This window comes from Thunnus albacares, chromosome 18 (genome assembly GCF_914725855.1).
Source record: "Thunnus albacares chromosome 18, fThuAlb1.1, whole genome shotgun sequence".
Taxonomy (NCBI): domain Eukaryota; kingdom Metazoa; phylum Chordata; class Actinopteri; order Scombriformes; family Scombridae; genus Thunnus; species Thunnus albacares.
Window position 1 is genome coordinate 24432762 of NC_058123.1, and position 26972 is coordinate 24459733.

General features: G+C 40.1%; 2 protein-coding genes across 5 annotated transcripts in view; both read right to left on the reverse strand.

Moving 5' to 3' along the window:
- si:ch211-196i2.1 (collagen alpha-1(I) chain) overlaps positions 1–17342 on the reverse strand; it is a 119187-nt gene extending 101845 nt beyond the window's left edge. The window contains exon 1 of one of the 2 annotated variants that reach the window (XM_044334169.1): positions 16979–17342. In XM_044334169.1, coding sequence (XP_044190104.1) covers positions 16979–17099 — 121 coding nt within the window. In that variant the 5' untranslated portion in view covers positions 17100–17342. Of the gene's footprint in view, positions 1–13206; positions 13443–16978 lie in introns of those variants that run through there. The other variant, XM_044334170.1, reaches the window with a different exon arrangement.
- A 2429-nt stretch (positions 17343–19771) lies between these two features.
- Positions 19772–26972, reverse strand: part of cacna1bb (calcium channel, voltage-dependent, N type, alpha 1B subunit, b) — a 169964-nt gene continuing 162763 nt past the window's right edge. For all 3 annotated transcript variants that reach the window (XM_044334119.1, XM_044334118.1, XM_044334117.1), the window contains 2 exons: positions 23869–24092; positions 19772–23213 (listed from right to left, as the gene is read on the reverse strand). In XM_044334119.1, coding sequence (XP_044190054.1) covers positions 22653–23213; positions 23869–24092 — 785 coding nt within the window. In that variant the 3' untranslated portion in view covers positions 19772–22652. The remainder of the gene's footprint in view (positions 23214–23868; positions 24093–26972) is intronic.

Below are 26972 nucleotides of genomic sequence, written 5' to 3' on the forward strand. Positions count from 1 at the left end.
CAGCTGCTCAAAATTCAGCATTCGTTCTAAGAGTGAAACACCTGTTATCTAATCTAGCTGTAAAAGCTACCGTTTCGCCATTTTATGTTGATCTTCATTGCTGTCAACTGTGTTAAACTGTGTCAATTTGTTAGTAATGCTTGACTTTATACTGATACTTAGCCACAAGGAATACAGTAAATGCTAAAGCCATGTCTCGGCTATAGTGATTATAATGGACTGTTCCTGAAATCCCAGTTGATCTGGGAAAAGACATGACAATACACTTTGTCCATTCATGACATATTGCACAAAGACATCTCTTGCACTAGATAACTGCAAAGGGCAGTTGGGGATGCACAAAGGTAAAACAGAGGTCAACTTTTTTTCCAAAATGACAGCTTGGACTCTTTAGTATGCAACATGTAATGGGATGTCACTCTGACGAAATGTTTCTTGAGCGCTGGGAAATGAGTTTTCACGTACAATATAACCTCAGACTGACCTGTTTTGCATAGACTGATAGAAACTCAATCTACATCAAGCGTCAGCCTGGCAGCACAGTAATGACAACCTCAATGAGAGGCACGTATCTGGCCGTGAGGCCTCCAGCAGCACAGATAGCGGTGGTTTTCTCTTGATGTCTGTCAGCAGCACAGACCACAGACGATTACATCATTCTCACCTAATCAGCAGAGATGGGAGCACAGCTGGGTCAGGAGAACGAGGTTATCATTGCTTTACTTAAGAAAGACTAAGAAAATGGGGAAAAAGACAGTGAGATGATGATGATGATGATGACGAGGATGGATGAGGATTGATCTTCACAGTCAGGCAATTAGCCAAGTAGGTGTCTGTTTGAAAAGCACTCAGAAAACTAGAAAGATATCTGGGCAATTTGACAATATACTGTGAGAAATTCTTCAACTGCTACAGTGTTGTACTGAGGTTTTTAGAAAATGCAGCTACAACTAATATCTCTGGTTGTATTAAGCAATTGCTAATTATTACGCAGGACTGGGGACATCTGGTGGCACTGACAGGTGTGGAGATTCCTTTGTGAGCTCCTGAGGTGAACTCCAACAACTGGTCTCTTCTGCATCCCAGTATACCTAAACTCTCCATCAACTGATGCATGGCAAGCTACAAGCTCCAGCATAAATTCAACCATAACAGCCTTGTACATTCGTCCTATGCACTGATAATAAACAAGCGGGCATTGCTAATATGGGGTACTGACATAATGTAGCCGAGTTGCAACAACAAAGTCTGCTAAATGCACTCCATGAGACTAAAGACAACCTGGTGATACATTTCAACACGAAAACCACATTAGAGTAATGCTTCTTAAGATTTAAATTTCACACTCCACATTGTCCGACCAGGTCCAAAAACTGGAAACTTGGAGAACATCAGAGACTCTACAGTAGCAGCCGCAAAGATAATATGGAAAAGCAAACTGCATACCTAAAAGACCCACAATCTTGAAAAATGAAGCTAATTATAAATGGTAATGGCAATAATGAAATAAGTAATTCAAGTAAGTATTTCACTGGTTTTGCTATATGAATTATATATATTGAGAAAGAGAACTGTATCCATATCACTCACACATAACGTGTGATTCAAAGGCAGCAGACTGGCTGTTACATCTCATGAGTCTGGCTTGTTCAACATTGATTTACATACTTTGCTGCAACTGGGCAATTGTTTTCTGATGTTTTCACAATATTGGCACATAATGACACCGTTGGAGAGCTGGATATGGCACAGCTGCTCAGTCTTGTTGCCAATTTTTCCTAGTGGCAACTCATAGTACTGCAGCAAATAAATTCCCTGTGGCCCAAAAAGCCTTTACCCGCACTTCAAACTGCAAACAAGGTCTATTATCATGTGTATTATTATGTCAATTACTTAACTTGTGGGCGGGAGAACCACTACCGTGCATATTCAATGGGCTGCACAACACGAAAGCTAGAAACTTTTTTGGCTCATGCCAGGTGAGCATTTTTCACTGAATAGGCACTATTTTTGAGTCAAGTATCCAGTTCTTATAATACATCTATGGAAGCTGCAGACCATTATGTTGAATTTTTCCTCCATTTTGTTTTAAGCATCATTACGTAGTGGAATAAAGGAGAAAACTTCCAAGCACTATTGGTTGTCACTCTCAATTATCAGAGAACATTTTGGACAAGTTGGATCATTCTCAACTCCCCCTATTGAACATCACTTTGTCTGGAGTGTTGGAAGCCTGGGTAAGCACATGTATTGAGGTTCAATTCACGATGACAGGCATCCTGTCGCCTCTGCAGTCCCTGAGGCTGTATGTGTGAAAGGGGGGTAATATGTATGTTAAGTGTGATAGGAATGTAGCTGGTTGAACCATTATCTGTAACATGTCAGTCCGCAGACATATAATCTCATGTCTCCTGAGAATGCACTGCAGACTGAGCAGCTGATAGAGGTACAATAAGTTGCTTTGTGTGCCTTTTTATTGTTCATTGTTCACAGACTTTTTTTGTTAGCATGTGCGTTCTGCTGCAATGTCTGCAGTGCATATGTCTGCAACATCTACAGTTGAAGACAGTGTTACATACATGAAGTCACTGCAAAGATGAAAGACAGAATCCCATTTCTAATTATATGAACTGTACTTTACTGTTAGTTGAGGTGACCATAATCACATATAAGTAGTTTCTTTGAATCTTGTATCCGGCATACAACTAGCGGTTGTTACTGTAATATGTGTTCATATTGATCAAAGTGCCCTGCAAGTCATTTTTGTCTGTAATTGAGTCATAATTTTCTTTAAACAACTGACAATATCTGCCAGGGCAGTGAGATAATTTCACTTTGTTTCCAATGCCACAGAACTTGTTTCAAGTATAGAAGTTTGATTTGTCTTTATTCCAGTGCAGCAACTTGCCAGATTCAGTCTTATTTATATGGAAAGTCATTTCTATAAAATCTTGAAACAAGCTGATTTCTACTGAAACCATGTTGAAGTACTCTTACTGCTCTGGCAGGCTTCCTCACTTATGAGAAAATTTCTTTTTTAAGACTCATTTCTAAACAAATATGAATTGAAGTTTGCTTATGTGTTTGACATTAATCCAAATCCAGCTCAGGCTGGCTGGCTATCATCTGGCTATCATCTTCGTCTTTAAAGAACGGCCTAATGTGACCAACAGACATGCACATGAACAAAACGGCGAACTTTCATACAAAAAGCGCAAAAGATTGCTAACATTTCTGTTTGGGGAGCTGTTTTGATTGGAGTGGCACAGCGCCATGCAGGCGATGAATAAAGAAAAAAGCCTGCCTGTGGTCCCCAGAACCAAATCCTCTAGGGCTGATAAACCTTGAGCAGTCTGGACGAAAATGTGAGCAGTGAAGGCAACACGTTGGACTAAGCTAAGACTTCAAAACAAATCAATCACATTAAAGTAAACAAAAGTAAAACAGGTTGAACTGGTCCGGACAGACAGCGGCTGATAGGGGTTTGAACGCGAGGGCGAGGTTCAACCAGGGAAAAGTGAAGAAAAAACAAAACAAAACTAATTTTGAGCCTTTCCTTCTGGCTGTCTGCTCGAGTTCTGTTAGTCATAACAGAGTTGTCACCTCAGGTCCGTCATCCGTCAAGTTCAGCCGAACCAATAAAGATAAGGATCTGCACATGTTCATCATCATGAAAAGGACATAAGGACATTTACGAACATGTCAAGGACTATTCATTTCAATCTATCAAGCTATTCATTTAACCAGTACACCTATTCATGTTATCAAGCAGGACTGCAAGTTCATTACTCTGCAGCCACGCTCTGAGGCTTTACTGAGCTAAATGTCAACATGTTAACATGTTCACAATGATAATACTGCTATGTAGATGTTTAGGATGTATAATTTTCACCATCTTAGTTTAGTTAGTTTAGTGTCAACATTTCATAATTAGCACTAAACACAAAGTACAACTGAGCTTAGTTTGGCAGGAATTTGGTCATAAACCAAACTATTGGACAAACAGAAATTTCGACCTGATGATGGCATTAGATAAAAGGTCAAGGGACAGAGGTTTTTTAAATTCATCCTCTGGGGACCATGAAGGTCATGACCATGAAGTTTTACAGTAATCCATTCAATAATTGCTGGGATGTTTCAATACAAACCAAAAATGACCTCATGATGAGGCTCAAGGAAAATTTAAGTGATCACCAAAGTAATTAGAATACATTGCCTGAGAACCACAAATATCTGTATAAAATTTGGTTGAGATATTTTACCCAAAGAGTGAAAACTCTGACCTTCTGGTGGCGCTACAGGAAAAGTCAGGATCACCAAAGTCTGTAGGATTCATCCTCTGGGGACTAAGAATGTGTGAGCAAAATGTTGTGACAATCCGTCCAGTAGTTGTTAGATATTTCAGTCTGGACCAATGTGGTGGACTGACTGACGGACTGACACTGTCATCCCTAGAGCCAAGCTGCTGGCATTGCTAAAAACTGAGGAATGTAAGCAAAATAATAATTTAAATGCCTCAGGGCCAAGACCAAAAGGTGGTGCCATTTAGTAAGTGAGTTGAAGAAACCTCCACTTTAGTATTTTGTTTCCTAGTCTGTAAGGACATTTTATGCTTTTGTACAACTAAGTGAACATCCAAGAATAATGGGGTTTCTTTTACCTTTTCTGTATCAATAAATCCACTCTAGAGACTAAAACTAACGTCTGTGTTGCCAAATCCTGATATACAGTAGCTTATGCCTTCATGCCACAGTATTGTTGTCCAGAACTGTAAAACCACACAAAAGCGCTATATTGTTGCACTTGGTGACCTACTCCTTCATACAGTTAACATGTTGGTGTAGTTTGATCTGAAACAACTCTAGAACTGCATTTTCAATAACAGCAACAGGCAGACATCACTGAGAATCCAGTGCTTGTGCTGTAAAGCAAAAACAAGTGATATAATGCTAATAAAGACATGGTGACAAAATGCAAAAGGTCATATCAATATCTGGACAATATCTTTTGTTATAAATAAATAAATAAATAAATAATATATTGAATTATTATCTTTGTCTTATATGTTAAATTAATTCAACTTAAGGCATAAAAGAGGAAACCTACAAGACATATTTTTGCTTTTTCACCAGGTTCACTGAAGAAACAGCACAGAAAATGACAGTAGTTGATTGATGAGGTGCATGAATGGCATGTTCAATACTACTGGGACAGCCAGAATGCTCTGTTTATTTTCCCATGCAGTGCACCTTGCTGATCTCACATAAGGGTCAAGGAAAATCTGAATGGTCACTGGAAAAGTATGTCTGTGTGTCAGTGTCTAGGAGTGTATGTGAGAGCCAAACCATCACAACGGTGTTTGCAATGAATCTTTGACAATTAACCATAAATGTGTTTAAAATGTGTTTAATTTGTTATTTGGCAATAAAACGTTCCTGTGCTATGAGGCAAAACAGGAGAGTGACTGGTAAGGGCAGGAATTAAGTGTGAATGTGTGTGTGTGTGTGTCTCACTGGTATGAAACATCATTGCATCACCTGGCATCTATTTTGTGCAACACAAGCGTATTAAGGCATTACACGTGTCACAGCTGCAGCAGTTAAAACTAGCCTCCTGGCTCCACCTTGACTTTTTTAATGAGAAATTACAATAATATGATAGCTAAATGTATCCCATGGGGCAAATGGTTGCCAAATAAAGTCAGGCCCTGCTATTAGACACCAATCTGCACCAGATTTAGCTCTGCTTGCCTGCCAGGATTGAAGACACTCAGCCAAATTCATGCCAAGTGCTGTTACTGGACCCTCTGCTAGTAACCATTGTTTGGCAGAGACAGCAAGACAGTGTGAATTTACCTAAAACACACAACAGATCGTACAGCCAAATCTGAGAGAGACAAAACAAGAACAGAACTTTCTAACAATACTGTACTATGGTAATACCGTTGACATGACAATTTGATCAATACCATGATAATGTACTATGGTAAACCTAGCCTTTCCCTAATGCTGCATTCATGTTGACAGAGAAGAAAAGAGAAGAAACTCTCTTGTTATTCCGATTGCAAGCATTCACAAATTATTCCAACATACTGTTGCTAGCCATGTAGTCACACCATATACAGCAAACAGCATAAAGTGGCTTGTTGTGTTACATATTTGTATCTGGTTTCACCAGTTAACAAGCAGCTACAACAGTGTATAGCTTCTTTTTTTTAGCTGAATTGACTGTATTAGTTTTAATATTGGATTTTATTTATACTTAACTGCCAGAGATGATGGCTTTGCAGCCACTTTCCCATCGGTTTGTAGAGACTCCAGTAATTTTCTTCCACTAAGTGGGAGATATCATAGCTGTCAGAGAAAGTATCTTCAATAAGAAATACAACTAGAAGGCTCATGTGAAAGGTTTTTCCTGTTCAGTTGCTTGTAATTACAGTTTGAATGATGTAACATAAACGTTGCACAAGCTAATCTTGCTAAGCTAACATTTCTTTTTTGGTAACGTTAGTTATAAAGGTAGGTGCCATTTTCCAGCTAATTTTCAATCTAATAATAATTAGGACTGTCACAAAAACTTGCTGGACATTACTATTATGATATTGATATTGAAATAGCTAAATTGAAAAATGCTTCACTGATGTGTACACTTACGCAAATTAATGTTTGTTACTTGCTACAATGTGCTGGTCTTTGCGAATATTATAACAACAGGCCTTTTTCATTCGGCGTTTTGACTTGTCAGGGAATAGAAAAAGTGCAGGTGTTACTAATAACATAGACGTTGGCTCTGTTCTTTTCAAATGTCCCAGGAGGCCATGACAGTGTGACAGTGAACCAGCATGCGCAATAGCAGGACCCTGAAACTGAACTGCTTCATAGTCCCCGAAGGAACAAAGTTATGTGCGCAAAGTCTCAAAATAAAAATATTCAGTGTACGTGCGCAATATTACACTATTTGTATCATAACCAGTAAAATACCATGAAAATACAGTCCATTACTATCACAGTTCCATGTTACTTGAATGAGCAAACCTTTCAAATTAAAACCAATAATTATGACACAGCAAATAAGAGGAAACATTACTGCTGGCCACTTGAGCAGATGCTACCTGCAACACCAGGTGCATTCCATCACCATTAGCTCTTTTATTCAATAGCACAAGGCAGGTGTTTAACATTTGCACACTACAAAGAAAATTACAAATGCTGCACCGAGAATGGATACAATTATGTGTGTCAACACTTCATTCAAAGCGGAACCACAAACAGCATAGCTTGGGACAAAACAGAACAAAACAGATCATTAAACTGCCCTTTCCACATAAATCTGTGTCTTTCTGTCCAACAGGCTGTAATGTGTCTGCAGGCTCTTTGCAGGGACTGAGAGATGGGAGACACATTTAGAAACGTTACAAAGTGGTCACTGAAGTAACGTTGTAAATGTTTAAAAAATAAAAATATGAAGGCCTTTCTTTGATTTATCTCTAACACCACACATCTGAGGAGCTTTGTCTGAGCGCTATCAGCCCTCCCTATCTGCCATCTGGTTCCATTTGGCTTGTGAAGAGATTACAGACAAGGAAAGGGGTTCTGGTCCGACATGTGGTTTGTACCTTGCCCTCTCCACCCACTTTTGTTCACACAAAGCTAACCACAAGCTGTGACCTACTCCAAACCCAGAACCAGCCCGACGACCCAGTCTGTGTATATTGAAGTGAATGTTACGCCACGCACGCCACAGCATGTGGGCCCCTGCCTGGTTAAGCTGGCTAATGGGCTCCAGATCAGGGCTCCGCTGCTCACCAAGCACCAAGGCCCAAGATCACATTTCATTGGAAGCAGATGCCTGGTTATGGATCTGGCATTATATTGGCAATGACATCATGAGCTCAACCTGCTGGAAGAGCATGTGTGTCTCAGTGACATGGCCGTTGTTGTGCTTTTGATGCGGTTTGACTCACAGGCTTAGTGATGTAACAGTGTTGCAAAGCATAATGAAATGAATTTGAATGTTGATGATTCTTGTGAATCCAGATTCTCCATGTAGAGGGACTTCCAGAGAATAAAAAATAATTGTGTTCCTGCCAGTGTTATAGCCTAATCTGATAATCACATCTGTAGATACTTTCTTTAACCACTGTTGTAAATTCAGACTGTTGGTTCAGTTTACAAGAACATCAAGCATGAAAAAAATCACTTCCATGGCCATGACTTCATTAAAATCCAAATGGTTCTTTCTCTGGAGAGCATGAATGTGTTCAGCAAATGTTCAGGCAATCTGCATATGAAATGAGGACAGATTGTGTGCAAGTAAAAAAGTTTCACCAACGGTGATGCTGGAGGAAAGGTCACCAGAATCATGAGAGATTCATCCTCTTGATACCACAGAAATCTGATTTAATTTAATGGAAATCAGTCAATCCAATCATTGAGTTTTGAGATACCTTTTCATTGACTGAAGTGTTGAATAATAGAAAAATTTTGACTAATTTTATTATTGATTAATTTGCTGATTTTTTTCTTGATTTGTCAATGAATTATTGTTTGTTTTTTTCCAACTAAAATTCCAAAATCCAAATATTACCACCTACTACCAGCAAATACTTTCACTTGGAAAAACTGGAACCAATGAATAATTAACTTAAAAGCTGATTAAAAGACTAAATAACAAAACTGTTGTTGATTCATGTTCTGTCAATCAACTAATCAACAAAATGTTTCAGCTCTAGTCGGGATCCCACCTAAATATAATTAAGAATCATCTTCTGGAAATCATTATCTACACCAAATATAGTAGCAATCTGGCTGGCAGTTTTGGAGATATCTTCATCTGTCATAGATATAATCTAAGTGGGCAGAGAGACAGATGGACTGACTCACATCTTTAGGCTCTGACACTAGCAGGGCAAAACGTTTTTGAAGTTGGATAATCTAAATCACATTTATGTCATCCAAGGCATATGTGATTGACAATATTAAGAAAAGGTTAACAGCAATGTCTGTGAAATAATGCCTTTTCAGATTCCCACAGTGTGCACTTTAGACACATGAAAAGACCAGTCAGTGCCTCTCACTGTCGGAGCTCCACTGACACTCTCACACACAAGGTCAAAAAGGTTAGTCAGCAATTTCCACTTCTGAGGCGAGTGTGTTAGTGCTGGGGTAGCAGTTAGGTGAGTGGATGGGTGATGCTGAGGGGTATGGAGAGACACACCTCTTTTAAGCATCGCAAAACTCCTCTCAACAGCTGTTCTGCATACTGTGCTCTAGTGATACTCATCTCACAGGGTCAGAGGTTACAGTAAGCTATTCCAGACATATGGGAGTCACATATCACAGCTAGATATGGATGGAGGGAAGGATGGATGGATGTAAAGATAGGTAGATTGGACATGACAAAAAAGACCCTGCATTCTGAATAAAAGGAACTACAGAGCTATAGGCAGACAGCACTGTTTGAAATCTATCATTCTTCCAAGACACATGGAATTCTACTTACAACGCTATGTAGACTAGGTACCAAAACTACATGGGTACAGTGCATGGTGGTTGTGGTTAACTGGTTTGTAACCATCACTTGAAATTATTGGAGTCCATTATATCAGGTATAATAAGTCAACCTCATGGTGGCACAAAAGGAAAAGTTAGGGTATGACCAAGATCTTTAGGATTCATCATCTGGGGACCATGGATGTTCGTACAAAATTTGATGGTAATCCATCTGATAGTTTTAAATGGATTTTGAGTCATACCATACCACTAGTATAGCTTGGGACCATGAATGTGAATCCACAGAGAATTTCATTAAAATTGGACCATTAGTTTCTGATATCTTGTAAAAATGAGAGCTTGTGGAGAACCCAAAATGCGAAGGGTTCATCCTCTGCGGAGTATAAATGTGCTCAGATTATTTAATGGCAATACTGAATGTGTGCAAAGGGAAATTTTGGTCTAAAGGTAGTGTTAAAACAAAAGCATTAGGATTCACTTTCTGTTGCCCGTGAAAATCTGTAGCAAATTTAAAAGCAATCTGATTTATTGTTTACATAATTTTCCAGACTTAAGTTTCACAGTGACAAAATCACGATTCTTATACCTCACATCTGGTGGGCAAAAATGAACTGTGTTGACTTCTACAGAAAGAGTGGGAATCTTTGTAGGCTCAGGTCAGATGGGATTAAAGCTCTGTACAGAGTTATGTTTCATGATCACTATAGCAAGCTGATCAGTGCACACTGTACTCAGCCCAGAAAGACAGATGCTCCCCATGGCTGCATGAAGTCAAATCAGAGCTGGTTTGACAATGACACTTTTGTAGAACAGATAAATCACCTGCAGAGGAATTTTGGTTTAAAAGTCATTGTGTAATTGAATGCAATTTATCAAACCTGAGTGAAAAGGAATGCTCCATGTACAGTACATGTGATTCATTGCAGTCATAGAAGGTTTAAGTATGAAGGTGAGTAAGTCTTACACAACAGATCACAGTGGATACCTGGTATGTTTCCCTGTTCCCTCTTTCTTCTGCTTTTTTATTATCTCCGCCAGGCATAACCCTGGAGGGGATCATGTGTTTGGTCGTGTGCGTACGTCCCCGTGTGTGTATCTGTCCGCAGCTAATCTCACATACTACTGGACCCATCAGCTGAATATTTTTGGACCTCTTGTGGTTGTGGTGATTCACAATTTTTGAAAAACCTATTTTAATGTCATTCCTTATGAGCCTGTCATAAAGCTTTGACTTTCTTTTCAGCAATCCTCGCCATTTTACGATATGCGTTATGACATAGCAAAAGGCATTTCCAGCAATCAGCTAGGCTAAAAACAAGGCTTACCTAAGCCCCCAGGAACAGCATCAGGCTGTGAAGCTAATTTGATATAGCCGCCAAACTACAATGTCACATGATGCTTTGGGCCCAAAAAGACTTTTTCCCATAGACTTACATTGTGAAAGAGACATCTGTAAATGAGCAGATAATATTTTTGAGCATCACAACCCCCACGAGATGACTTGTCTCTATCAGAATTTGATCCGTTTGGTCTGATCACAATCCAAAATTCTAGAAGACATGATTGAATTGTTTTATCCCCAATCAAGTTAGCCGGAGGGCTAAACCAGAAGTAGCCGGCTTGGCCGGTGAAAGTCACTAGTGCACTTGCTCTATGGGCCCACCAGATGCGGAAGCAATGCATAAGAATTTTGACTTTTTTGGCTTCATGCGCCACTGAGCAACTTTCATAGGAATGAACAGGGCCCTGACGCTGTATCCAGTTATCTTTATACATCCATGGGCTTACCTAGTCTGTTGCAGGCCACACTTTAGCCTTTGTTGTGGCTCAAAAATTGACATCCATAGGAAATTTTGGTGTCAACTTGAACCGCAGCATATGCAGATTAATTCTATACCTGATATGTTACGATCCACTGAAGTTAGGCACGATACAACATGAATAAATCTCCGTTTTTGTTATCTTTGCTATTTTTCCATCTTGACTGTACACACCTGGCGGAGATCTGCACTCTACTGAGTGCACTCTTCTAGTCTTTAACCTGTTCTCTGCTGGTGTATCAGTAACTTGATGACCAGGACTTCTTCGCTAATCTAGGTTGCTTAAAAAGTGCCAAAGTATGTGCAGCTAAAGATCTTTCTGTTCTTGTGACAGAGTGCAATTAAGTCCTGCCCACCCTGGAGGGGAAAACAATTCATCATTCTCCACTGACTTTGTATTGAGTAAAAGTGTCTCCTTGTCACTTCTGTCTGCTAGCAAACAACAAAAAAATGCTTAAAAGCTGCTGTGTGTTGGGATGCACTGCCAACAGGGTAAAGAACCCAGAACTAAGTTTTTATAAGCTGGCGAACCAAAAAACTGGAGCCTTTAAGAAGACAAAAGTGGATACAGGGCCGTGTGCCATGCGGTGGAAGAGACAGACCCCACCTGAGCTGCACGGACAGCCTGCAGCTCCAAAACCTCCATAAAAATGACACATATACCTGAACACGCTGCTAATCACAGAGAACACGCATGAAAGTAAAAACAAAACAGCTGTTTAGTTTAAAGGTATGAGGTGTTGGTAATAGACGTTTAAATCACAGAATAGCTAACATGCATTCAGCTGAAATGCTAACAGTAAAAAGAGCCTGAATGGGAAATGATAGCATGTCTGTGCGTGTAATTTCCCGCCTATGTTTACAACCTGTACTCCCCATAACAGCTATGAAAAGTTTCATGCCAGGCTGTTATGTCGTGGAGTTTGCTAGAAAGTTGTGCTATCTCTACTGTAGACGTGATGTCAGCCCTTGCTTTCATGTATGGCATCTTAATTTAACGAGTTTCAGCATATGCTATAAACTACCTTTTCTTCTCTGGTAGACATAGGGTGCTAAAACAGTCCTTTATCAGGCTGAAATCTAACATTTTTTGCTAGCTACAGGCATTTTGTTAGCGTTTCAGCCCTTGCTTGCATTTTATGGCGCCGATTGTTTTCCCCTCCAGTGGGCGTGGTTTTCAGAGTAAGACGCGTTGAACTCTGTCTCTTTGATCAATCAGACCAATACATATGATAAATGTCTTTTCCAATTTATCTGACAAGTGTTTATCTGCAGGGAGTTCACCATGGCCAGAAAACCGTGATTACAAGTGTCTTTTCCAGCCAATTAGACTTGATTCATGTTGGTGTCAAAATTGGTTCATCTAGCCAATGTGGAACTGATAGTAACAACAACATATTCTCACAGGAGGCACACACGACTGTGAGAGGGCTTTTTTGGGGTTGTGGTAGTGTCATATTGTGTGTGAGAACACAAATCCAGATGACAACTAAAGTAGGTTAAACATGCAGTATTAACACCAGCAAAGCCTCCACAAAGCTGAAAATGTACTTCAGCAAAGAGGATCCTAAACATTTCTGCGGATCCACGCAGAGAAAGTTGTTACAGGAAGCTCGTAGAGGAACAGATCCAAATCCAAAAGCAACTACACGTAGCCCTACATGCAGGGTCGGACTGGGAACAAACACATCAGACTTAACAGTCAGGGTTTGGTGCGACCTACACTATTTAAATGTTCATTCACTGCTATTGTCAGGCTGTGACAAGCAGCATGCCTGCACCCTATTGGAGCGGACCCAGAGTGACTAATCAGCTGATACCATTCAAAAAACAGTATAGCACAGCAGCACAGCGAATAGAATAGCATGTCCTACCTTAGGTGGTGAGAAGACATCTCATCAGTACGTTCCTCTCTGCCATCCTGTCAATTATTCCATGAGTGTCCAAAGCCATAAGAATGTCTTTTTCTGTAGCCATAAGCATGAACGTTTCAATAAGCTCTTGTGATGTAGTGCTCCATAATTAATTCTTGATGAATTTTAAAGTTGAAAAGCTGCACTCAGTGTGATGAATCCCCTCTGGCCTAGCTCCACTGTTAACATTGTCACTAACTTACATGAGCTAGCAGTATCACCTGCTGGAGGTTGTCATGCACCTTTCACTCGTCCTCGACAGCGGCCACCTCTTCTTGCCCCTGCTCTCCAATGGACTCAGCCTGCTGCTCATCTGTCCAGACTCTTTCCTTCTCTTCATTCCTCCTCTTCATTTGGCGCTGGCGGACTGTTAATGTTATCAATGCAGCTAGCAGGATTTTGTGTGTCACTGGCATCGGTAACGTTATTTTTGAATAATAAATGTGTTAATTTAAAATGTTTTGCAGCATCAGCCTCGAGAGTTTTTTTCTTTTTCTCTCTGACGTTTTCCGCTTCACCTTTTCGCTTGTTGGGACCTTTATCCATTTCATTTGTGTTGTTGATTTGAACTCCACTCTCTCTGTCTTGATTTGATTATTTCCTGCTTGACCTCTGACATTACACGGATGGACAGATCCACTTGAAGGGGTGGGGGGAGGTGATGACAGTCGATACCGCTTCCTGCACCTGCCTGTTGACAGTTTTGGTACCACGTAACCCCCAATAGGATGGGATGTTCCAACATCGAGTGGGCCGGCTGTCAGGTTATTTTTTTTCACCACATTGCTGGTGGTGGGCTGGCCCATCTGTCATTTGCCAGAATTACCAGATTGCCATTCTGGGCCTGCCTGAATGCAAAAAGCCAACTGTTTGATCCAACTTCCTATCGTGTTCACCATCACATCATGGTGTGTAAGTTTTGTCTGTTGATGATTTTATTAAAAACACACAAAACCCCCATAACTGCTTATACATTTTTAGCTATAAGTATCACCAGTGGTCCAAATCCACTCCCAAATGAGTTCAACAGCACCTTGTTGCCTTACAGCGTTTTCAAACCTATATTTCATTTGGTCTGGCCTGAATCCGTGGGTGAGTTGGTAAACTTAAGTATCTTTTCACAAAGAGAAAAATCCAAGCAAACCAAAATGCATCACTAAAAGTTGCTCATTGGTCAGATGCGTCTCGGGTGGGAGCAAGAATGTAAATACAAGAAGAAGGTCTTGAAGGAAGTATTATCTGCCCAATATCAAATGCAACAAAGTTTGTTGCGCAAGTCCAGGTCAGACTGTGAATCATTCTCTGGCCAGCTGCTAGCAACTGTTGATTTCAACCATCCGCACCCCAGCATGCAAAGCACACCCAGCTACAGGAGCCGTTTAGTTGCAGAGTATGCCTTTTAGTTGGGTCGGATCACATTCCCACCGCAAACTAACTGAGAACAGAGTTCGTTTGGGACCCAGCTGAGAACACATCCTCAAATGGTCTCTGGGCCACACCAGAGTACGATTACTGTGTTCAGATCTGGGAAAATGAACCAGAGTCCATTTCAACCAGACTAAACAAGGCAGGTTTGAAAACGCTCTCAGATTAATTTAAAAGTCCAGAACCACTTTACAGAACCGTATGTGCTGTCTTATATTCAGGTGCTGATTCATTTTTATCTGCAGAAAATTTCCAAACGAGTTCAATTACATTTGAAGCAGGGAAGGATTTAACTGGGGAAGCCTAACACTACCAGAGTAAACATAAGAAGCATACATATTACCGCAGTATTACATAACCATCTGCATATTCAGTGATATCCAGTGAAAGTTTAAACAAGGCTTTCACACTCTGCCATGTACAGTGACTCTGAAAACACACAGTGAAAACATTCAACAGAGAACATGAGGCTGGATTCAATCAACACACTGCAGGATTCATCCGTCACCTCACCGGTCTAATCCAAACTCTCAGCTGGTTCCCCGTTCTCAGACGTCTCTGTTAGTGTCTTCTATGTGGTTTTAAAATATAAATGATAGTAATGAGGAGATGTGATAAAAATGAAACTGGAGAATAAACTCTGTGTGGTGCGGTGGAATCCAGACATGACCCACTGGGGCGCCTGGCAGAGCTCCGATCTAAGATCAATTTCAGCAGGTCATGGATGGATTATACAGCTCAGAAACACAATGTAAACTTGCAGCATGTAGACCCGCTGTCACTGTATCAACAGTCCTGATTAAACAAATGAGATCCAGACACGGAAATCACTGATGAGACAACAGAGTTGGCCGTGGAAAACGATGTTGTGATAAGACTGCTTGGCACAATAAAAGCATTCCATGTGATTTAATAACTGTGGATGAGTTTGGCTTCAGTTTCCACATGTGTTTTATGCAAACTAAATACATTTGGTGTACATGTATCCAATCCAAACATCTCTTATGGGCCATGTGAAAAGAGACATCAATCAGACACATTTCTCTAGAGAGAAAAATATATATTTCACACCCAGATGAGAAAGATTTGGCAATTTTGGCAATGTTTGAGTGGTTTTTGACATTTTAGGTGCATGTTGAGAGGCAAGACAGCATCAATAATATGAATTTAAGACTATTTTTGTTTGCAAAGTCAAACAAGCATATTACAGTGTCAACAGTACATTCACAAGAGACCTCACATTTTTGGTTTCAAGGGCAGATTTATGAGGAGACTTGTTTATGTTGAGTAAATATCAGCAAGCTGGTTATTTGAATTCAAATGTGCTCTCAATATAGTTGTCAATTAGGGTTTCCTCCTTCAAAAAGGTTGTTATAGTGATTGAAACAACATAAAATGCAACTGGCCCGCAGTGAATAGTTGAAGCCTTAGTGTTTCTTTGTGGTTTGAGTTTAGTCCTCACAGCTTGCCAAACAAAGTTATTAACCCGGAGTCTACAGTTTTTCAGACTCACTCTCACATCAGAGACTAATGAGAGGAAAAAAAAATTAAGTACGAGCTTCAAATTGGGACTGACTGAGGCTGCTGAGTATGAGAGGAATGACTGATGAGAAGTGGAAGATTTTCATCTGGACCTAAACTGCACTGATCAATTTATGTAATGAGCTCCAGCTGATAATATGTGACTCATAATGTGTTAAAGAGCCTTCACAGGTGATGTTGCTGTTATTAATGCTCCAGCAAATCTGGCCTGGCAGACAAGACCGGAGAAATCACAGTTTACAGCTGAAGTAAAATGTGTCAACACAGTTTTTATTTGATGGTCTCTCAAGAGAACAATAGAGGTTTTATGTTACATAACTGTAGATTCTGGTGGATATTTCAAGTTCACAGGAAAAATGTATATTTTTCACAAGCTTATGTTTGGTTATGAACCCTGTACACAGCTAGAGAGGGTTCATTGAGCTGAATGGGAGGCAGAAAACAAGCAGACACTTTTAAATTTGAATTATTTTGATGGAAAGTTGCCACTGCTTTCTAAAACTAATTTGGTTCCAAACATTCTACTTAAAAGCAAAACTGGGGACCTTAATCTCTGTCTCTCTGTCTGTGTGTGTCATGAAACTGGTCCACTCAAAAGAATTAAATATATCGTTTCCACTTCCAAAGTAATGAAGTGTTAATTTGTCAGAAAGGTTTTCTGTCACACTTTTCATGGTTAAATTCATGCAGTGAAATGAAGAATCATGATTATTCTTCACCGTTATTTTACTAGAACCGTTCAGAGGCTCCACAGGTGTTATCTTACCTGTCTGCAGCATCCCGGAGCCGGACTCGCCTCCGACATCCCCCGGTGCATCGTCAGGTGAGGCGGTGCTCGTCGTTATGACGAGAAGGCAAAGTGTCCATTTTAACAACCAGCGCAGCATCTTCCCGGTTTAATCAGCTTTGCAATTAAAGTTTAAAGGCATGCAAAACAAAATAAGAGCCTGATAGTGCGCTGGATATAAAGCAGCTCCAGTGCGGTGTTCATTCATCAAATGTCAAAGTGAGGAAGAGGAACATTGTTGAAGGACTCTCTCTTTCTGTCTTGAATTTGATCGTTTTTGCAGGACACAAACTCACTCATCCTCTTCACCTCTCCTCCTCCTCCTCCTCTTAAGCCAGCAGCAACTTCTCTCCTCCTCACATCACTGAGGCGCCAAACCAGCCAACAGAGCCCCGCCCCTTTATTGTAATGTCAACCAATTAAAATCCTGCAGCCTCCCCGCCTTTTATCTCAAAGCCTGTCTGCACCTTGTCAGCAAGGTGCTCACTTCTAATTACTGAGACTGATCAGTTTTGTTCAATAACAGATAGGCTATGTGCACATTTCATCATTCCACTCTCATCATACTGCAACATGAGGGGACACATACTGTACTGCAGCTAAATGTCCAATGTGGAGTCAGATAATCCTAATTTAAAAACAGAAAAGGAAAATATCAGAGGAAATGTGTTTTATAAAACCATGCTAGCCCACACTCACCCTGCACTGTACTGTCTACTCTGTAACTGTATTTAAAGGAGCACTCCAGATATTTAGTGTTACACTTACTAACCACTTGGGGGTTAAGGAATCACTTTTCAAGTTAATATAGCAAACTTGTTAGCAAAGAAACATAAGAATTCATTTGGAGTCGTGTTTCTGTCCACCTGATGAATGTAAGTCCAAGTATCCACGCTCCTTTTAGCTCTGTTTGGTTTCTACTAACTCCTGGGGGGAAATATGTCTCTTTAGCTGCTAAATGATCCACCAAGTTCATCAGCTAGTTGTTAACTGTGTCTGTTTGCCATTTGGTGCTGAGCAGGTAGTGTACAGTCGGTTTTCAGAGCTTTTACTCTGAAAACGTCGCCTGCTGTGTCTAAAAACAATACTTTTAGAGCCATGAGGGTGAACCAAAACATTAAAGTTTTGGGCCAGGACACCAAAATAATGAGCTGAAAGATGCTGTAAGCTCTGTAGAGCTGAGGGGAGCTGCACAGTCAGGTGATAATTCTCTATTTGTTTTTTAAAAATATTGAAAAATTCCTGCTTTAAAGGTGCACTGTGTAGAATTTAGTTGCATCTAGTGGAATGGACTTGGCAGAAATGGAATATAACATTCCCATTGCCCTTACCGTTCAACCTCTATGCACATAGGTTCTTACACAGGATTTCCATCTTTAAATCAGTAGACTCCAAAACCAAACTGAAATAACCCTGATTGCATCACTATGACATCACCAGGGTTATTTTCTCTAGACAAACCCCTCCCCCAAGAACCACAGAAAACATTGTATGTAATAACTGTCTTTACAGGCTGAGGAGTACTCCCAGTGAAAAAACTGATCTTTGTAGAAATCATTGAAGTGCCAGTGAAGGAACAGGAAAAATGATATCTGAAGTTATATCCATTAGATGTACCATATTCAAAATAGCAGCATTTAAAAATCTTCATGATGATACAAGACTTGTTTTTAAAACCATGTTTAACACTTCTGGTTGAGGATTTGGATTGGATGTGTGTATGCACAATTCTAATGAGTCTCTTATTGAATCTTTACCCAAGTTTATTCAAGTTTTACTTAAAAATTGCAGAGCTACGCCAAATAAGAATCAATAAAGGATTCTATAGAATTTGGATTCCATTATCAGATTCGACACTGGATTCAGATTCAATAAAATACTTAAACCTCAACTCTAATCACACACACACTTCAATGCAAACTGCAGAAATCTACTAATTGTAATTTCATAATCATACCTCTTTATTCAAGGACTTATATTCATACAAAATCTATAGGTACAGTCGAAATGACTGCGGGAGAGACAGTCAAGTAACAGATCAGGCAGCGAAGGATTCAGCCACTCCAGAACCTCTTTTCTGAGAAAGAACTTTGTTTCCACTTTGGTCGTTCTGTGATAAAATGTTTTTCGAGCTCTTTTTTTTTCTTTACCTGAAACAGATACATTGTGTGTTTTAGATAATCAGAAAATACAACCAGGAAACAAATTGCACAAATCATGGACTTAATGAAGTCAAACAATGCCTCTTTTTTTTTTTGCACATGCAAATTTTCTTTTCAGAACATGCAAACAAGACATGTCCAAAGGGGGCAGCCATAGTAAAACAGGATGAGGAGAACTTGGCACCCTGTTCACGTAGGGCTCATTTGAGGTCTAAAATTTTAGGATTTTTTAAATCTACTGTAGCAATGAACACAAATCTCTGCTCCAATATGGCAACTTACAGACGTTTAAAGACAATGAGATGACAAGCAATCTATTTCTTTACGAAAAACATAGTCACGCCTATACTGTAGTTAGACCTTATTGCTTTAAAGTCTAGAATGTCTCCTTTTAGATGATCCATCAAATAGATTGCACGAATGTGAGACTACAGGTAGCAAAATTAAAACACAAGGAAATAATCAGACTTGGATCAAATAATATTTGCAAATAATTAATGTTCTTTGACTTGCTTTAAGTCGAGCACCAAGAGATTTAGACACCTAAAGGTCTGTTATTTTAATTTAATCTGTTATTTGTATCAAAATACACATAATAATCATCTCCCTGTACATGTGCCACATTTGTTTTATTCAGATAGGTGCAGCAGTTCATGAAATACTAGCGAAATGTTCAAAAACTCACGATTTTGAGAAATCCCTTGAAAAAATCCCAGCTCTGCACTGAAAATATTAACTTGCTCTTTGGCCAGTGCACTAATTTTCTCCCAAATTTTACTCAAATCTGTTGAGTTTTGAGATATCTTGCTTACTAATGAATAAACAGACCATAATCATTACCTCCAAGCTAAAGGTGATGTCTCAAGTTCTACCCAAACCAAATACTTTACTGAAACCTGTTACTTTGTTGGGTTTCCTTGCATGTCATTTTGCCACCCAAAGGATGAAATGAAGCAAAAATATGGCCTCAGGTGTCGGGTCTCAAATTTGGCAGCACCAGTCAGGTTCAGCCGGGTCAGGTAGAAGGTTTTCCTGTGATTTTAAAATGATTACTTCTCAGGAATATTCCATTCTTTTCCCAGAATTAACAGGATTTCTTGCCATAAATTAAGATGTATTTAACCACAAAACTGCAGATAATCGTAAATTTAATTATATTAATCATAAAATGGTGTTTATTCCAATTTTCTGATGTTATTCTTCAGAGTACGTGGTAGTAGAACAATAACTCCTCTCAAAAATACACTCTCTTTGAGGTGGGAACAAACACATATTGTGTGATCCTGTCTTTCTTGATAGGGCTGCCTTGTCGTCACTACTGTGTAGAGTTAGTCTGATGAGAGTGCTATTTTCTTTTCACTTCATTATGTATTATTACTACTATTACTAATTTTAGGCTAATATTATTATTGTATTATTAGAAAAACTCTGAGATGTGGGCAGCGATTCAGATGTCCCTGACAAAAGTAGTGTGGAGTTGGCAGTGAAGAAACTACAAAAGGGTTGATAAAAGGTTGATCCAGATATATTACACTAATAAAGGCATTTCAGATGTTCCTGTAGGCATTTTTCTCAGGAAGCAGGAGCAGATGTTGTGCAGAATCCCCAAGATATACCAGAATCTCAATTTTTGTTTTAGGCATGTGCTGAACTCAGTCATGACACAAAACCTTTGCTGTTAGTCCAGCCTTTTGTGACCAGCAGAATACCTGACACTAAAACATTAATCAGGTCTATCCGGTTCTCTAAGCAAGTTCAAAAAACACCAAAAATCATTTCAAATAAAACTTGACCCAAGTCCGGAAAGGACACAGTTTTATATTTTGGGTGGTTATATCTGGGTAGGCGTCATGCAGTCAACTTGCCAACCTCAAAAATGCCCTGTGATTCACATATATCAGCTTTGATACCATTTGTGCCTCAGTGTGTTTTCAGTTAACTGTACATCATATAATACATTTACAATTTACAACTCTACACACATAAATGTAAAACTTGGTCGCAGTCACACTAAAGCCTGAACCTGGAGAATCCAGAGGGTAAAGCTACAGGGCAGATGGAGTGTCGTCTTGTTGCATAGCCCTACTTAAAGTCAACAGTCAGCAGCAACAACACAACTCTATATTGTACCTGTGAATACACAAGCAGGTAACCTCGCCTCTAAACCCTCACACAATACTGCTCTCAGAGGAAAGACGTGAGGAGAAAGGAAACCCAAGACATTTGGGCAAATATGGCAGAGATGAGATATATACTATATGCTTGAGGAGGCAATTGTTTCTGAAAATGTGAATTTTTTTCTGTTGATTAGAAATAAAAAAAATGGCACTTTTCCCCATTCAGAGACCGTTTTCCACCAACTGACTGGCAGTATATTTGAAAGAGAAAGGCAAATGTTTACCACACACCCTTAGGCAAAAGTACAGACACTATTTTTTGACAAATTCAAGACCCTGGCATGCACTACATTGCTTTACTTTGGATCTGTAATTCTGACTTACCTACCACAAGATTCAGTACAAAAAAGTCTCATTTTTTGCATTCTGTCCATTATACCAGAAACAAGAGCTTTGTTCTGTCCATTTTTTCTCAGCTGTGTACATACTTACATCCTCTACTGCATGTTCGAGTCCCTCCGACCCAAAGCCAGGCTGCATCTTAATACATCTTGGAAAACGAGGCACTTAGTATTCAGCCACATAACGTCAGAAAACAGTTGATCTAGTCCCTATGTGCACTCAAAAAATTTACATCTGGTACAATTTACAAAAATGTGATCGTGAAAACTCGGCTTTATTCCCACTCCGACTCATCGCGTCGTTTTATTGTTTTCTAAAGTGACAGTTTGTCACATTACTCACTGTGTTCGTTAGGTGTAGTGGCAGAAGAGTTTAAGAACTAAATTAAATCGTTTTCCTAATATCTGTTCTGGTCAGAATTTGGCGATAACCCTAAAGAGAAGAAAATCATTTGGTGGTAGCATCAATATGATCAAGTTGAAACTCTTGTCTCACTTGAATGGCAAAAATAAACACAATTGATCATAAAAAATAAATAAATAAAAAACTAAATCCAGTGTTGTGAGTAGCCATTAATACCAGGGATGAGGCATTCAGATGGGTCTTAAACAGTTCATCGTTTCACTCAAAGAACGACATTTTCTTTTGTCTTCTGCTCCAACACTGATTTTACTGGCCAAGGCAAAATACTTAAGGGTCTTCAAATGTGCTATAATTTCAGTGCAAGTAAAGGGGGTAGAAAAAGTCATTAGTGTCTTTTTTCCTTAAAGAGTTTGTTGTATAAAAAAGGAGAGTAACACAACAAAGCTGGAATGATTTCTGATCCCCTTTTACAGCACTTCCCACTGGCTTCTTCCTAAATATCTTGCCTTCTGTATTTACCTGCTGGCTTCCTACCAGCTCGCTGTACATCTCTGACAAGCTGCCCCGTCATCAGCTAACATCAACCCCGTTCCAAGGTTTCCTGCCATGTTAGCACCAGTCCTCCTCCTCCCTCTCCCTGAGACTTCCTGTTCCTCTGCTCCCAGACGCAGAGTTGACCCCAAGGGTGAAGTGGTACCCGTTAGGCACCACCCCCGCCCGTCCCTGCGTTGCGGGCGCTGTGACGGACGCAGCAGCAGTTCCATGTGAAGCTGAGGCCGTAGTGGAGGTTGTTCTGGCGGGGCGTGCTCCTCCGTGGCTGCTCACAGCGTCCTGAAAGTCCTCTGCCTCTTCGAGGAGGGCCTGCTGAGAAGTGTCCTTCGGCTGCCGGTTTAAATTAGGGTCTGAACCGATGCGGGTGACTGGTATCGGGGACTCGTCATAGCACCCGAGTAAGCGCTCGTGCTCTGAAAGGCCACGGCTGAAACGAGTCTGGTGCCCCGTCGTGGTGTTACTGGCACCGGACGGGAGAGGCGAGGAGTTGGCGGTCTTGTAGGCCACAGCAGGGCGAGGGGTGAGGGGTGTCTGAGGGAGCTGCCTGCGACCACGGCCGGGCGTGCTCGAACCAGACGGCAACGTCATGGGGACAGCTTTAACCGCACTGCTGCCATGCTGAGGAAACAAAATATGATATAAGGGTTAGGGTTAGGAAGGCGATGTATCAGTGGGTCAATGGGAAGAAAGTAAAAAGTAGTGACAAATGTGAAAAATCTAAAATGTTTATTATGCTTGAACATCATTTACAAAACAATATAAAATAACCAATCCCTGATCCTTTGAGCCTTTTAAGACATCACTTTTTCACAACATTGTGTTTGCTGAAGTGTTAAGGTATTTCTTCATGTACAGTGATGTGAGTGATTAGTATGAATAACATTTGTTATTGTGCTGGACTCAAACAGACTGAATCTCTTATGAAATCATTACTTGGAGTTAAAAAAGCAACTTAACATCCCCTAAAAATCTCCAGTGGTTTAACTTACCCAACTCACCTTGCTGCAGTGATGTAGAAGTGTCCTCCCGTCTTTGTCAGTACACTGTGACATCATTGTTGGGTGTGATTACAGGTGTACACCTCTGACTACACCCAGTCTCACCTACTGTAACTGCACCCAGCATCACGGCTGTTTCAGAGGTGAAACAGGCTTAAGACGTTCACTCAGAGAAGAGTGAAACACTGCTTTTCGGCTTCACTTCCTGCTTGTTTCAGGTTCGTTTTTTTTTTGCCTTCAGTCTTGTTTTAAGGCACATATGACATGTAACTCACCTGTTTGAGGAAACCAGCGTCCTGTCCCTCTCCTGGGGACGTGGATCGACTGGGACCGGCTGATTTGGCGTGGCACTGCTCCCTGCTGCCGTAACGCTCACAGGAGTAGTAGCGCTGCTTCTCTCCTGCAGAGGAGTGGTGCCTCCTTTCATGAGGCCGGCTGCGGTCCCGCTCCCTCGCTCGCTCTCTGGACAAACCTTCAGCTGAAGGGTCGGTAAACGAGCCTGGAGGATGGCAGCATCAAATGAAATGAGATATTTGATCTTTCATCTGAGATGTCACTTATTCGCTGTGAGGAAACGGAGGCAGCACAAACAAACTCAAAGTCTCAGACAAAGTTGAAGATTAAACATGGGTTGCAGTCAAATTAATGTAAATGGACTATTAATGTAAGTGGATAGTGTTAATTATAACCTGACTTTTTAAATAAAGTTGTATTGATTTGCGTTAAATTGAAAAGATATGGACTGAAAGTGAGCACTCTTCATCTCAGCTTATTGATACAATTTATGTGATATTGTGATCCATTTTATCTCCATGATATGAATCATCATGTTTGTCTACTGTGAAATTTATTATACCACTAATAAAGGCAAATAACTCATCTATGTGTGTGTATGTTTTTTTTTCTAGAACTTGGGTGTGAGGCATAAAGCAGAGCATTGTGGTGGAATCGCTTTCTTCAGTGATGGAATAATTCCATTTTTCAGATTAAAACTGCGACGACAGAAACACAGAAGCCTATTCATCATTCTGATGTATCAGATCTGCCTCTAGAATGACCAGCTTTGAGGAGTCAAACTCTCTCTCTGTCTTGTCGTACCTCTCAGTTTAATGGATGTAGAGAGGGCTGCAGGATGTTCTGCTATCTTACCGAGAGGTACCCATAAATCCCTGTGCTGGACCTGTCCGCTGTGGCCTTTTATCTCTGCAATAAAGCCCAGCTGCTGCCCTCCAGTGTTAACACAAAAAACACCCTGCCACCAGCTCTCAGGCTGTAATCGCTCTAGCAGACGACCCCTGATGGCGAACAAAGACTGTGACCACCATCCTTTAAACTCCACAAAATAATATGAACAAGTGATGTTGCTTAATCATCCTCAAAACTATCCATTTTTTGCTTACTACACAAAATCGACCTACAAAGACTTTATTTTTTTGTCCAACTTCCAGATACTATTTTGAAAGTCATTCTTGGTGGGGCATTTATGGACACTCTGACATCTAAGATTTAAGAGCAGGCTCAAGAAAAGTTTTCATAAAATTTCACTAAGAGAAAAAAAAGGATCAAATTGTTCCAAATGATTTGCAATAATGAAAGCAAAAAATATTGAAAAGTAATGGAACAGACCTTTAAAGCAAGTGATGCAATCTGTCATATTTGCTCATTTTTAATGCATCTCAACAGCAAATGATCTAACTCTAGTACGAAAAAGTAGATTGGATAGTGCATTTTACCGATGATCCTAAAGTTCTGCCTGAGCGGGAGACGTGACCTCACTCATGGCAAACAGTCGACGACTGCTGCCGCACCCTGTTCATGTGTCAGAAGTATTTTTAAAACAGGGAATATAGATGAACCTTACAATAGTCCTCCCTGGGGAATCAGATATGTGTGTGCGTATGTCTCTGTTTGCTGTATGTGAGAAGTTAGAATGAGTTGTGTGTGTGTGTGTGTGAGACCCAGCTTGCTTCTCTTTTCCCAAAGGCGAGAAAATACAAATTCAACCTTTTTTCAGTTATACTTTTTTGAACAGTTTGTGAACCGATGACTTACAGCACCTATAAGAGGGCTCAGTCTACGTTTGATAAATGTGACTGTTGAGGTCAGTGGAAACAAAGGGAGCAACCCGTAAAAAAGAGAAGAAAATCCTCAACAAAGTAGATTTTCCTCTCTGCTTATCAGATGGAAAGCCTGACATGTAAAATCCCTGGTTAAAGCGCCGCAGAAACCCCTTCACCTACATAGCCCAATCATGGCATTTTAATCCTGTAAAGAATTTCTGTAGCTATGTTCAGACATCCAAGTGATCTGCAAGGAAAGCCTGGCCTGTTATCTCCGTCTCTTCATGAAAGTGATGCCAAGTTTCTATGTGGATGTTCTCCTTGCTGTATTATATGTAATAATATTGGTGTGTTACATGAATTAATCTCTCAGCAACCTAAAATATGCTCCCTTATTGGACTTGTGAAAATTCTTTGTTCATGAGTTTCAAGCTCTATGTAATGACATTTTTATGGCAACATGTTAACCTTTTCATTTAATTAGTGTTAGAGGTGAGTGCTACAAGATGTAAGGAAGCATGTGAATGAAAACTGCGTAATTTTTGCTGAACAGCGGAAACTGTGGCCACAAGTGGTAATTACAGAGTAATGGGACATCAAATTTCCCTTAATTTCACGAGATACTCTTGAGTCAGTTGCTTATAAATACAGATTTTAGTAGTATGAGGAAGATTGTGATATTTCTTATTTCATTAATTAGTTATAGTGTCACTATTCTCCATTTGTACAATGTAGTGTGACACATATCTGTTTCACAAACTGCACGTCTGGTTACTTCTGGTCATCCTGTTGACAATTCTACAGTAACGTTACCTTCGCCTCCACCTTAGTTAGTTGACTTTTCACAGTTAATTTTGTATATATTGTTAATAATATTTACCGTTGTATTTGTAGCATTTTTGATCATTTTCATAATCACCTCAGTGTCTTTGAATAGCGAGGTTAGCCAGTCAGCTAGCCTAACTGGCTACTAAAATGAAGAAAAGCACTGTCAAGTTCACGAGGAAGGCAGTCAGCTCTATGGAGTTTTGCTCAGTCCCTCTTTGCTCTTCATCGTCTAAGTTCTCCTCCGTAAGCATTCATTCTTTTCCAGCTGATGCTGAGCCTAGGGTAAAGTGGGAAGTTAACATTCGAAGGGAGAGGTTCACCGTCACCAGTTGGTCCACAAGTATAGCTTTACATGAAAGATTCAAACTGAAAGCCACCAAGACTAATTTGGCCGTGGTAGCTTAAGTTAATGGAACAATGTTGGTGAATGTTTCAGTAACATTAACGTTACCCCCACCAACCTCATAATTGAAGATATAGCTGAACACTAG